The following is a 14,893-nucleotide window of genomic DNA, read 5'->3' on the forward strand; positions in this document are numbered from 1 at the left end:
GTGGATGGGAGAAGGGTGGTCATAAGGGGAGATGCAGGGCTATCCAAAGCCATCACATCACTTAAGACCATGGTTAGGAACATACAAGAGGTGGGGGAAGATTATGTGGTGGGACTACACAGGTTGGATGCGATCAGTTTGGAGGAGGGAGGGGATGTTTCTCATTCCATGCAGCCCTTGGTTCCGCAATACAGTAAGGATTTTCAGTCACATCAAGGATGGCCACCTCCACCGGAACACGCGCATATCTCCACCTTGAGGACAAGGTGGATTTTTGGGAGGGGAGTATTATTAGATCGGTCCAGTGGACCGGTCCAGCCGGTCCAGGTGGGACTGGCTCAGACACGAACAGGGCGGAAAAACTTCCGACCGCTGGGATGCCGAGCGAGCCGCACGGTGTGCGGAAGCCAAATAGGAAAGAAATTTTGGGGAGTTAGGAGGGAAATTTGAATGTAGGGATTGTTTAGGGAATTCCTTTTAATTTGTATGCATTAAATAGTTGATTTTCCTAGGGTTTGAGTATCTTGAATTTGACTGAAATTTGAAATCTCTTAGATTTAGGTTTTCTTTGGGCTCTAGCGGCGTCTAGAGATTTGGGAGAGATCGATCCTCCTCTCGAATTGAGGATCAATTGTATCTTTTCTATTTTGTTGCATCTATTAGTAAAATACAAGTATTTTCTCCACTGTTTTCTCTCCGATTTGCTATTTTTCCACTGTTTTGGGGCTGATTTCTGCTGTGGACAGCCGGTTGTCATTGATTATTGCTACTAAAGTGGTTAGGAAATACTTGAAATCAAGTATTTCCTATCACAATAACATTTAAAAAAAAATGGCCTTTGAGCGCACAACAGCAATGAATAACGATAAAAATAAACATGTGGACAAAGTCGTATCAAATAAAAAATCTCTCTGAAGAAACAACCAAATTGAAAAAGAAATGCTTTGCAACAATCAATGCAGAACGAGATTTTAGAAAGCCAACCCCATACATAAGGCAGAAGGGAATTTGATTATAATGACCAATATCATTATCATCACTGGGCTTATCCAGCATATTTAGAGTAGTCTTTATGAATCTTCATTGAAAAAGAAATGCCTTCCAGTATACATCACACTAGAGATTTATCACCACGGCCTTGCTTGATATTGAAAACAAACTTAAGACAATAGTGCGACAAACTTTGTAATTGATATGTTTCATTTGAAATCAAATTAAAGCAAGAAATGACAAATTGAGAAGATTTTCAAACTAATCAACCGTATAAGGCAACTGTTGAAAGCAAAAGAGCAAATGACAGCCATTTCCAAGCAAACTCTAAGCTCAATACCAGATGAGATATATAAACAGCCAGATACATAACCTCTTAACAGGTGGGAAGCAAGATCATATAATGAGCAAAGCACAGATTTAAATGAATATAAACACACATTAACAACAAACAAACATAAAACAAACTTCTCCTCAACGGAAAAATATTAAGCATTCGAATCATGCATGTAGTAATTATTATTCAGAATCAAGAAAACATAACGTTTATATATCTAGGAAAGTCAAGTGCTAATGAAATTAGAATAGCATCCACATAATAAAGTTGATCCATTGCCAATATAATATGCTATTTCTAGTGACTCTAAATAACCAGAATAAACTGCACTGCAGATCGGAGAAGCAGAAGCACCCACAATAGTTTTGCAAACATCATCAAAGCAGCACAACCATTCAATGTATTTGCTCCCAAGAGTTGACAGAAACCTGAATAACACACCCATCATAACTCAATTCATCCATTAATGTTTTGAGAGCAATGAGAAGCCACAAATATAAAATTTATTGCACAATGGACAAACGGAAGTATAAAATCACATAACAAGTACAGAACCAAGTTGATTACAAGAACTCTAAAATTGATAGAAAATAATGTCGGTAAAACACCAAAAAACCAAATATAATTTGAAGATAACACGTGAAAAGAAATAACTGGTGCACTAAATATGATTGAAGGTAGAATATATTTAAAAATGTCTCTTCAGCTAAAGTGCCAACAAATATCATCATAATCAACACTGTTAGACTTCTCTAAAATATTTATGATTGACTTTAAAAACCCCTCTGCACCTTCCTTTGCTAAAAGCTGCATATTGTTTTCACTCTCTAGTCAATGCAAGTCGTTTTACACAACTTCTGCCCATGATACTCGTGGTCTACCCATTTTCCATCCTGAATACCTCACATTAGATGCCATCCACTCAATCTATTTACTGGTGCATTTGCCACTTTCCATTGCACGTATATCTTGTTGGAACAAAGGCAACTTTGAGATGCAAAACAATTGATATGAAGAGTTGAAACAGCAAAGCAAACAAAACCTACAATAGAATACGTTTCCATTCACAGAGAAGGCTAAATCTTTTGTGGTCACAAAACCATCTTAAAAAAGCGAATAAAGTGAAATGAGCAAAATGGGTAAGCAGTTATATAGCAGGATACTTGTCATCCTTTCATTACAGCTGGCAAAAAGCAATGAGAGGAATATACTATATTTAATAGTCAAGTATAGTAGAAAGTATTTAACAAAAATATTACCAAAATAACCTCACATACATCTTCTTCTTCTTCGCACTTTTTCTTAGGCATTGTTTGGGACAACTTCCTTACTATTTTTTAAAACAGCTTTTTAGTATAAAATTTTTTTAAATTATAAATTTTTCTATAGGAAAGTTGCTTTAGAAAGCAGTAAGAAAACTGTCTTAAATGAAGCCTTACTCCCAAGAAAATTCAAACGGTTTGAATTGTCTATCTCCCCCCTGCTTTCCTCTATTCCCTATTTTGCTCTATCAATCAATGCTCTTATTGATTCTCCTACACTACATAAACCATGGCGGACAAAGCCCTCTCTTAAATTTACTACTATATTCAATCCACCATCAACTCTTATGCCGAGCCAGCCAAAGGATCATCAAATCAAATCATATCAAAATCGAGTATCACCCCAATCAACATTCACCCATATCACTATCCTCATTTTCAAAAAAGCGTCATCAAATAGTATATTGCAGACAAACTCACCACCAGGCTAACTGCCTAAGTACAAGTCCTTTCACCTCCACTTTCCTGCTCCTTAAAAAGAAGGGTAATACTTGGAAATTGGCACTTTTATATCGACTACTACACACTCAACCAAGAAACCATAAAAAATTAATGTGTCACTACAACAATTGATGAAATGATAGATGAATTGCAAGGCACAACCATATTATCTAAATTGGATCTCCAACCCGAACTACCATCAAGTGAGAATAGCTCAAAACATTCCAAAAATAAGATTCTGAACACACCAAGGCCACTATGAATTCCTGCTAATGCTCTTTAGCTTAATAAATGCATCCTTAACCTTTCAAAATATTATGAACAAAATACACCAACCATTTTTACAAAAATTCAACCGAGTTTTTTTTAATGACATCATAGTGCATAGCAAAATCATAAATGCACATGCCATACATCTACATATTGTTCCAACTTATCTTCAAAGCCAAGTGTTCCATCTCAAATGTTCAAAGTGCTTCAGCCAACACACCGTAGAGTTCCTCCAGCATTTTGTCAACTCAATAAGTGTGATGCCCAACGGTGAATCAATTGACAATACAAACTTGGTCAAAGCTAGGGGTGTAAAAGAGTCATGTCAAGCTCAAGTCACGCCTAGCTTAAGCATGCACTTGATTAATTTTGATCTTAAATTGCTCAATTTTATGAGTTACAAGTAGCTCATTGATTATAAAAGAAAATTGATTCCAATTGAAGCATTTACAACAATAAAAATATAAAAAATGAGAAATTAGATAATAAAACAACAACAAACTTTCATCCCACTAAATGGGATAGGCTACATGAATCTTTTTCCTCCATCATGTTCTATTAAAAAATTAGAAGATAATTAATAAATAATCACTTTATATATGAAAGTGACATAATTTTTAAATATTTTTCACAATTTTATACTTAAACTCTTAAATTCTAATATATTCTAATTGTATGTCACCCAACACTTCTTAAATAAGCCTGCCAAACAAATGGGTAGAGTAGGGACTAACTCAACTTTGGCTCATTAACACAATGAGCTTAGCTCACAGTTAATTTATCAAATCAAGTTCTCGCTAGCTCACAAGCTAACTTGCCTCAATTACACGACTAGCTGACTCCCCAACAACACGAAAACGCCTATTAGGCCTTTTCAGATTGTTAGGTTATTATAAATAATTCATCAAGCATTTGCAACCATCTTGAAATCGCCAACATCACTTAATCAAAAGAATGTCATCTGCTAGAACACTATCGCTAAGACATTTACTCATTAAAATGTACATTAAAAACAGCACCAATCTTGGCCTTATCAGACTTCAACAAGTAATTTATAATCTATGCTAATGCCTTGAGTATCAGCATTGACGCTAAACTCTAGGAGGGTAGGCCAACTGCTTACTACAATAAAGAAGGCTCAATCCAAAAAATGCAATAAAATCTCACCTACATTTGAGAAATGTTTTTGTTATGGTTGTTCTTGCCAAATAGATGTGAAAACTTTTAGGTGCAGATTTATTATTTAGACAAATCAAAGAAGCCTCTGCAAACTCATGGGACAGATAAAAGAAACATGCCAGAATGGCAACACTTCATCATCAAGCTGCACGGACATGATTTCCGAATTGAATGTAACCCAAGGGCCAATAATAAGATGGTCTAGGCTCTTTACATAATGCATGGAGATCACAAAAAGTTGTCCAAGTCACCAGTACTAGTGTTAATGAAAACCCCAATGCCCACTCCAGAATGGCAACACTTCATCATCAAGCTGCACGGACATGATTTCCAAATTCAATGTAAACCAAGGGCCAATAATAAGATGGTTGAGGCTCTTTACATAATTCATGGAGATCACAAAAAGTTGACTAATTCACCAGTACTAGTGCTAATGAAAACTCCAATGCCATCTCTCTTAGAGCAACTCAAAATAACTCACTCAATTACAGCACTAGATCTCCCATGGTGCTGAAAGCTTCGCTGACTTTATTCAACAGGATGGGCAAGTCCACAAGAAATACAATATAGTGCAAAATAGAAATGACTAAGTCCAAATAACTCACTCAATTACGAAACATTTCCACTCCCAATTCACACATATATAAGCCGTGATTCAACAACTGACAGAATGGAAAAGATATTTTTTAGTCAGGAAGCGGCATTGTGAAACCTCAAGAATAACCTCCTAGGATGAAGCATCAAGAGGATAAACATTAGCGCACCATCAAATTTAATATCAATGATTTGGCCCTTGACAAACTACAACCATACAGAAAATCCCCAGTTTGCAAATGATTTAAACCACTGACAATGCTTCTATGGTCCTTACAAGTTGTGTTGGAATGAGTTGGCTTAATGGCCTGCTACCTTACAGATCCATCCTACATTCCAAGTATCTTGGCTCAAAGTATACTATTGGAACAACACTTCGCTCAGCCAACTTCCACAACAATAAATGGTCAATAACCCTTTTGTCCATTCAATATAAATACTCAACACACACTACAATGCCAAAGGTGGCAATATTGAGATCTAGAATCTAGTCCAATGGGAAGGTCTGTAACAGGATGACTCAATGTGGCTAGAAAAAGATGAATTCCTAGCAAATTTTCCTATACTCAACATTGAGGATAAGGTCTAGTTAATGGGGAAGGGGAAACTATTCCGACTGTAACAACCAAGGTAAGTACGAGCAGCAAAAGTGAGGAAGCAAAACAGTAAGAAATTGGCAAACAAGAAAGAAAAACGCCTCAATTACTGAGTAGGTTGAATGTGGAGAAATGATAAGGGTACAGGTGGGGCTGAACACAAATAAAATGAAATGATTAAAATGGATAGGAAGTTATATTGCTGGACACTTGTCATACTTTCATTATGGCTAAGAAACAATAATGAGAAGAAAAGAAACATATAATAGTTTGAGTATAAAAGAAGATAAGAAAAAAATACTACCAAAATTACCTCCCTTTTATCTTCTTCTTCCTCCAATTTTTGCTTGGAGTCCCAAGCAAACTTCAATTTCTTGAATTGTGCAGCTCCCCCTACTTTCCTCCATTCTCTACTGAGATCTATCACTTTTCCAAACAAGTCCACCCCCACCCCCCCGGCAAAACAATAGAATGTTGCATCCACTTCAAGATTTATTCATCTCAGCTTTAGACCAACCCATAAACAATACCAACAATCATAGAACCACAAAATTAGGGTCAATGCATAAATATCAAGCAGAGCTTCATTTGAAAGCTGAGTTTCTTCCAAAATACAGTTGAAGTGGAAGACTAATATTGTAATCAGAAAGTAGACTCATGAGAATCACCACTACTATAGCTGACAACAGACAGCAACATTTGAAGTTGAAAATACAGTAATCCTAACTCTACAAACTAGCAAACAAGTCCTAACAAGACTACAAGAGAATCAGCCAAAAAAATAATAATAAATCAAACATTCTTAGTGCTAGTACTTAATAGCTTGCGATGTGGTACATACCTACTAATCATTCAAACTATGACCATACAATGCTAGATCAAACAAAGCTAAATAATCCTTTAGAACATTGACAAAAGAATAATATTAAAGAAACTAAATTACAAAAGAATTTTTTTTCTAATTTTACTAAAATGAAAAAAAGTATTTCAAATTAAAGCTAACAAAATATAATAGTTTTTCATTGGACAGCTCATAATAAAGCAATTTGTTAATGAAGAAGTGCACAATACAGATGCAAGGGACTCTCCCTCAATAGTTCATTTACAATGGCAAGAAATTATTAATTAGGTTCCTAATATATAAAGCAAATGTGGCAAAACACATTCTGCGCATTAAAGTAATAGCTCCATGCCAAAAAAAAGTAGCACTTTGAAATGAGAAATCAAATAAAACTAAAGATAAATCAGAAGGCCATATTTGGTATTTTGGATGTTCTGAACATTAGAGTAATTGCTCATTGCAAGAAAAGTAGTATATTGAAATGAGAAATCAAATAAAACTAAAGATAAATCAGAAGGCCATATTTGGAATTTTGGATATTCTGAACACTCATTGCATGAAATTTATGTAAAAAGTCACCAAGTAAATTTCACTTAAAAATACTTCTGAGAAAATATGCCCGCATGAACACCATTCCACCTCATTTTTCGCTAGAATGGCCAACTAATTTCATTAATTCTGATAAATACATTATATCACAGTGAATGAAACCAATCATATACCACACACTCAACGTGTAACCATTTCAACCAGAAAAGCTCCAAAACATATTATTAAGAGCCACAGCTTGTTTAAAATTTGATCTTTGTCCCCATTCTGAATTTTAGAAGTGGAAACAAAGACATATAAGCTAGAAAAAATCAAAAAAATGTTTCTGCATAAATTCTCAAAACATTGATATACGTTTCTAGGGTTATCTCTACATCATCAAACTAAATGCTGCAATTCAATTCCTCCTAATACTCAATCACTTTGAAAGGTGTGAAAAAAATATTCCAAATAATGAAATAATACAACTGAGAAACAGATATTGCAATAATTATCAAGCAGCACCATGTCATAGTGAAACTCCAAAACAATATCCAAGTATAAAATAACAAAGCACAAAAATGAAATGAATAGAGAGCAAAGGCAACATCTTTCAATAACTACTTAATTTTCATAACATATCAGCCATTGTTTAACCTCAATTTAACACACATTAAGGGATATAAATTAAAACGACCAAATAGGCCAGAAGAAAATGACATATGCAAGCATATATACGTTTAGTGAATTATAAGACTTCTATAATAGACCCCCAAAAAAGAAACTTCTCAAGGTATGAAAGTAATAGTGCCAAAATATTGATATAACATGTATAAGACCATGAAAATAGCCTATGTGTGATATTTAAATAATCCAACAAAGAAACCATGTAGATACTTTCAACACACCAGGGGCATACAATTTTGGAAAGAAATGCAAAGATATTGCAACTGGCATTATTGATTGGTTGACAAGACAGCCGAAATTATACTTTTGATTTCTTAGTAAAATAAATAAACATTGAAGGTTTATCAGGTAAATAAAAAATCACAATATATATCACGTAAAACTATTAATTAAACATTAAAAGGGTGAGGGGTGGGGGAGCGTGAAAAAGAAAGGAAGAATAAATAAAAACAAACCAGCTAGTACTCAATCATGTGCTCATGGCCAACAATGTGAGCATCAAGAAGAATAAAAAACATGAAAAAATAATATCTAAGAAAATCCATTGCATGCATCTTCAAAGCACAACTTAATTTCAAATATTAGAACATCATAATTAAATGTTTTAACTCAAAATCAAGCTAGCTATTATGGCTCTCAAAATCAAACCTAGCCAACTTATTGCATATCACATTTATAAAGAAAACATCAGCACAAATTCAGTTGAATTTTAATGTTTGACAGTTCCATCACATTTAGAGTTACTTGGATTGATACAGCAAGAAATGAGCCATGAATGCCGCAATTCATAACAAAGCAAATGACATCCCAGAAGATCATCCAAAAACTAAAGACAGATAGAAGCTGGGCACCCACCAAGTCATGAATTGAAATGTGAAAATGCAGCATCATCCAAAGCATTCCAAAAATTTAGTAAACCTAGAAAGAAAATGGTTAAATGCATCTACCACTCATGTTATTCTAAGGAATCAAATAAGTATGAAACGATTACAAATGCAATGTTCACCTCAATTTCTTTAACCAGAAGGCAGTTAAAAGCAAACTGTTAACATTTGATTGATGGGCAATGCAAACCACAAATAACACCATCAACCATATGCCAAAACAGCAATGAATATGTAATAATAAAATTAAGAAATAAAATATTGAATGACAAAACACCCATCAACAAAACATGCAAAGAAATTAATCTAGTACTACAGTTGGCTAAACGATTTTCACTTTAATGATAAACTCTGGCATGGTGGATATGCATAAAAAATATAAACACTCATGGAGACATAAATTTAACACTCAATTCAAAACAAAGCAAATTCAATCTAATATTGCAGCCATCTACAAGATATTCCAAAAGCAACAAAACAAGCAGCAAAAATCATTTAAACCATGCAATCCCATGATAGATTATGAATAATAAACCAATTACCTTAGAAATAATGGGGAATGTTCTGATACATGCCACCACCAGGTGGAACCCTAGGTCCAGGAGATGATCCTGCAGGCTGGTGGTGCTGACCTTGGTACATGGAAGAAGTGTATGGTCCACTCTCAGGATAACCACTTGCAGGGATACCAGCAGACCCTGCTGGCAACATCCGGTACAGAGAAGAACCCATGCCAAAACCTCCATAGCCACCAGAACCTGAGTATTGACCCGAGGAACCATATGGGCCACCACTAAGACCACCTCCTCCATAGCCCCCAGCTCCAGAACCACCCAACGAAGATGGCGTCTGACTACCCACAGATGGCAAACCTGCATTTCCAAAACCAACTGATGGCTGTGTAGTGGAGTTGAGATGGTGATGCTGGCCAAAACCTGCAGCAACCCCAGGGAGCACACCATTTCCAGAGAAGCCACCATATGACGAGAACCCACCAACAGGACCACCGAACTGGCTTGAAATGGATCCAGGCAATGAGGACTTAGAGCCCATTCTCAGCCCATCACCATGGCCATTAGAACCAGTGCCTGCTAACAAATGGCCCTGCACTCCAGCAGCTGTAACAGCTGTCCCAGGTCTCCCCTTCTTCCCTTCAATGGCCAGCTTGCACTGCAAAGTGTTCCCGTCAATACTCTTTACTGGTTCAACAAGAGCCGCCTGAGCCGCTTCCACGGTTTTATAGACGAACAAGGCGTATCCCCTGAACTTGCCGGTCACTTTATCAAGTCCCAGCGGACCCTCCTCTATCTCTCCATAGGAGCTGAAGAGAGCAAGGAGGCGGTCAGAGAGCATATCAGCAGGGACATTACCAACAAAAATCTTCCGCTGCGAAGCATCAGCAGCGTGGAAAGCTGGGACTGTGGATCCGGTGGCTCCACTAGCAGCCAGCTGGGTGACTGTCATTCGGCCATCGATCTTCTTGCTGGGCTCCTTTAAGGAAAGAAGGGCACTATCGATGTTGCGGAAGGTGATGAACCCGTAACCCTTGCTCTTTCCGGTGACTTTGTCTGCGATTACCACGGCCTCCTCGAGTTCTCCGTACTGGGAGAAGATTGAGCGGAGCTTTTCGGTGGTGGTCTCCCATCCTAAGCCGCGGATGAAAAGCTTGCGTTGGACAAGGTCGAAGTTCGCGATGACGCGCACGGCTTCAAGAACGCCGGAGTCTCGGCACATGGCCTCGGCGACGATGTCGACAAGCTGCTCCTGTGTAAAGGACTCGATAATTTTGCGAGCGTCGTCAATCGTTAGTTTAGCCGAAGGAGATAGGGGAGGGGCAACATTATCGTCCGCCTTGCGCTTCTTCGAGGAAAGATCCATGCGCGTCGACGATGGGAAGTGGAAAACCACAACCCTAGGCTAAAGGTAAGCGCGGCGGAAATGAGTGCTGGCCTGAGAAGCGAGAACTTGATGCCCACATTTATAGTGGACGGAAAATCTTTAGGGCGAGCAAAGCCCCGATACAAGCCCCGATACATACCGTGAGGGGTCATTTAATAATTCAATTGAAAGTACGTTTGGTGGTTATAGTTTTTCTTAAGATAGTTTATATCTGTTAGAGAAAATATATAAAAAATAAAATTTTAATATTTAAAAAAATAATAATAATCAAATAAAAAAAATTATGTTTGTTATTTAAAATTAAAATAATAATAAAGCTATCACAATGGAAGCATTAATTTGATTTTAAAAACTTAGCTTTAGATTGGTCAAAAATTGTTTGGTTCAGTAAAAAAATTTTATCTAATTAATTTTTGGGTCAAATTTTTGTTGACCCAAAAGTTCAATATTTGCTTTATTATCATTTAGGTTTATATTTAAATGATCAAGTTCTTTTTAAACAAGATAATTTGAGTTAAACGGATCATATTTGATTTACATAAATTATGTTGATTAAAGAAATTTTAAGATCTACGTCTTACTCAAATCAAGTTGGATTTGAATCAAATATTATGATCCATAAAATAAGTAAGTTGGATTCAAATAAAGCTTTTGAGTTAAGCCAATTTCAAATCAGGCCTAAACTTAATCCACCAATATAAATTGACACCAATACATGTTGGCATCGTTGTTGCTTTTTTTTTCATGTAGGCTTCGATTGAAGTCATATTCTTACTAGAACTTGAAATAATTAGAATTAGGGTCGCTTCTTGCTCCTATTTTTTTCTACTTCATGAAAAGACACATAATATTAATTTTTAACTCAATTTTAATTTATTATTAAATAATAAATAATAAAAATACCAATAGCTAAGATTATATAAGCCTTGATGAATTTTACAAATTTGAGTATAATAAGCATTAATAAAAGTTTTAGATTTTAGAATTTCATACAAATTGGAGTATGATAGACATTAATAAAAGCTTCGGAATTTAGAATTTTAAGATTGAATTTCAAGATTCATCATTTTATCCTTTTAATTATCATGATAAAGTGATGAATCATGTTTAATTAATTTAGAATGATTAAAATTACTTATAACAAAATAGAGTAATTAAATGACTAAAAGTCATCCATTTAACCCTTAAATTATTTCATTATCTTGATAACTGGACTCTCTTCAGCAACAATCTCAGCCATCCATTTTGCCCTCAAGTTGTTATAAGAGCAATTAATACTTATCACTCAGTCTATAAGAGTCGGTGGGATTGAAATGTTCATTCTCTATGTGGTTATGAACAATTATTTAACATATTGGTTTATGCTTTCTTCTTCAACCTACTATCTTGTAAGCTTATGGCCACAACAAATCAACATTAAAATCATTCATAGCCTTCATCTACTTATCATCTCTATCATGATTTAATTTATGGGGTTTTTACATCCATACCACTTTATAACCTCTATTTTACATATTTAACACCCTAAACATTATTATTTCATTTTTACCACCTCAACACAATTCTATTATCAGATATACCGCTCCGTCCCAACCCCCCGCTTACGACGTTATCCCATTCTCATGACATGTAACTGGACGCACCGAAATCCCCCATCCCACAAGTCTTCCCTTCCCCATCCCGCGAGTCTTCCCTTCACGGGTAACACTCCATTTGTTCTGTTTCGATCCCTAGATTGAACAGCTCTAGGTTTACCTCGCGAGTAGAAGGTGTTTCCCTCGTGTGGTCGGATTGCTCCACATTTGCTTCCCCTCCGTGAGTTATGTAAACTAAACCACCGCTAAAGGTAAAGTTCTTCGGATTGCTCCGCCTATACCGAAGTTTTCTTACCTGTAATGTATTTATTTATGAAATGTTGTTTTAATTTTAGAGTTGAGATACTTTTGAGCTAATAATTCAATCATAGGTTACTTTGACAAATTCTACATATTTTTTGTTGTATTTCGTCTCCAATGAGTTCAATCAATTCTTCTGTTAGGTAAAGCACACAGCAGCATTCACAAATTTATTGTCATTATCAGTTGAAGTGTGTGGTGTACACTAGCTACCGAGGATCTAATCGAGGCAGACAATTTTATAGGTGCATCATAGTCGAACTAATGACGATTGCAATTTCTTTAAATGGATAGATGAATTAGAAGAGCCTTCTCATGACACACATTATGATTTGAAAGCTGCAGACGACAAGATTTTTAAGAAGCTTGACTTGGTCATCTTTCAATTGAAACTGTTTATTGCTCTTATTGCCCTCGACATCATCATTAGGATGTATTTTGCGTAACAATGATTGTAATGTAACATTAGGATGTTTTTTTTTGTTGTATTTGTTGTGTGTAACTGTGTTGTATCATTATTGAATTTTTGTAATGGAATATCTTCTGAACTGTGTTGTAGCTTCTGAAATTAAATGAATGTTGTTTCTTCTGGCTCGACTAGTTTCAACAAATCATTGCTTACTTCTAACAAAAATTGATCAAGTTGAAATAAATATCATTGCTTGCTTCTAACAAAAATTGATAGAGTTGAAATAAATATCATTGCTTGCTTATAAGAGAAATTGTTTCAGGATATCCTGCACAATTTGTTTTATTAGGCATATTAAATCATGTCTAATAAAATAATTTATATGGAAAAGTTCTATGTTGTTTTTGCTCTCCGATCAGAACTTGTATGGAGAAGAATAGAGCCTGAAAAAATTAGATATGTAACTGATGCAATACTTCATTCAAAAAATATTTATTATTTTACAGTTTCGATTTAATTTTTTCATTCAAATAAAAAAATCAATACAAAACCCAAAGTAACCTATGATTGCCTTTGTTGTTTTATAAGTTCTTTTTCATACAAAAAACCAATACAAAAAACCCAAAACTTCATTCAAAAAGCCATTAAGGGGATGCAGTTATAAACCACCAAGATATGAATATTGATATTCTTCAACTTCATTGTCAGCTACATTCCTTCTGCATGGTAACTTTTCTAGTCTCGTGAAGCCATATTGTGTGGAATATGTAGCCTCATTGTTCTTTTTTTGGAGTGGGTTTTTGCAAGTGCTCCGATGATGCCCCCAAAGACCACACCTACCATATTTATGAGATTTCTTGTCCTTTTCCAAGAAATTTATTAATCTTTTTTTTTTAGGCCTACCCCTCGGTCTGAATGTACTTGGCACTCCAATTTGGACAACATCATTGACTACTCTCAACTGAGCCTTTCCAGGTAGCGCGGTTATTGCGCCATTGTATGCAACGCTAAACTATATTGAATAAACTATTATTGTCGTCAAGTGTATTTGCTGATAAAAGCACACCCAAATACTTTGATTTAAGATGACAGGCATCCATACTGATAAGAGGTCTACAACCACTGAGAAATCCTTCAACACATACATTAAAACTAACATAAAATCTTTGAAATGATTGATCTGAACTATCATATGTGTACGTAATATGTGACCCCGGATTTCTTTCAAGTAATTCAGCTTTCAATGTTGGGACCCATTTGTAGCTATCATCAACCGAACCGAAAACAGTATAACAGGCTTGTTCTCTTGCTCTCCAAAGCTTCATGTAAGGTACTGATAAACCATACTCTTTTTCTAGATTGCTCTTTATTTCATTTGATGGAATGTCCTGGTGCCTCTTCACTAGATCCTGAATTTCATTAGCAACCCATGCAGATGTGGCAAGTCTATTCCCTGCACGATTGACACCAGGACAAGTATGTTCTCCATTAACTCTCCTTATTTAGAAAGACTGAGTATCTTCATAAAGGGATACATGAATTCTCCACTGACATCCTTGGTAAGAACATATTTCAATAACACGTTTCTTATCACTTCCTTTGATTCTAACACCAAAGTTATTTTTAATGGCTATTGAACACATAGCTTGTTTGAAAGTTATTGCATCATCATAGAGTGTGCCAACTTCTAAATCTTTAATACACATATTTGTAATGGAACATCCAACCATGTCTGATCTCACAACCTCCATAGGATTTGAAATTGGTTCATCTACATCTACTTCTTGAAATACAATAACAATCTCGGCATGTAAATTCCCATTCGATTGTTTAATCAACTCATTCATATCATTGTCAGTAGTATGAGATTTCAAGGATAATGTTGTGAGAGGTGGTATGGACGGAGTGGTATATATGATGATAGAATTGTGTTGAGGCGGTAAAAATGAAATATTAATGTTTAGGGTGTTAAATACATAAAAATATATGTTATAAAGTGGTTTGGATGTAAAAACCCCTTA

General features: G+C 35.5%; 1 protein-coding gene across 3 annotated transcripts in view; it reads right to left on the bottom strand.

The window, feature by feature from the left end:
* LOC110111350 (UBP1-associated protein 2C) overlaps positions 1 to 10,664 on the bottom strand; it is a 15,593-nt gene extending 4,929 nt beyond the window's left edge. Inside the window, exons 1-2 of one of the 3 annotated variants that reach the window (XM_020843175.2) lie at positions 9,212 to 10,662; positions 1,449 to 1,755 (exon numbers count right to left, since the gene is read on the bottom strand). In XM_020843175.2, coding sequence (XP_020698834.1) covers positions 9,213 to 10,547 — 1,335 coding nt within the window. In that variant the 5' untranslated portion in view covers positions 10,548 to 10,662 and the 3' untranslated portion in view covers positions 1,449 to 1,755; position 9,212. Of the gene's footprint in view, positions 1 to 1,448; positions 1,756 to 1,995; positions 2,296 to 9,211 lie in introns of those variants that run through there. The other 2 variants (XM_028692868.1, XM_020843176.2) reach the window with 2 other exon arrangements.
* Positions 10,665 to 14,893: the final 4,229 nt, after the last annotated feature.

This window comes from Dendrobium catenatum, unplaced genomic scaffold (assembly GCF_001605985.2).
Source record: "Dendrobium catenatum unplaced genomic scaffold, ASM160598v2 fragScaff_scaffold_176, whole genome shotgun sequence".
Lineage (NCBI taxonomy): Eukaryota > Viridiplantae > Streptophyta > Magnoliopsida > Asparagales > Orchidaceae > Dendrobium > Dendrobium catenatum.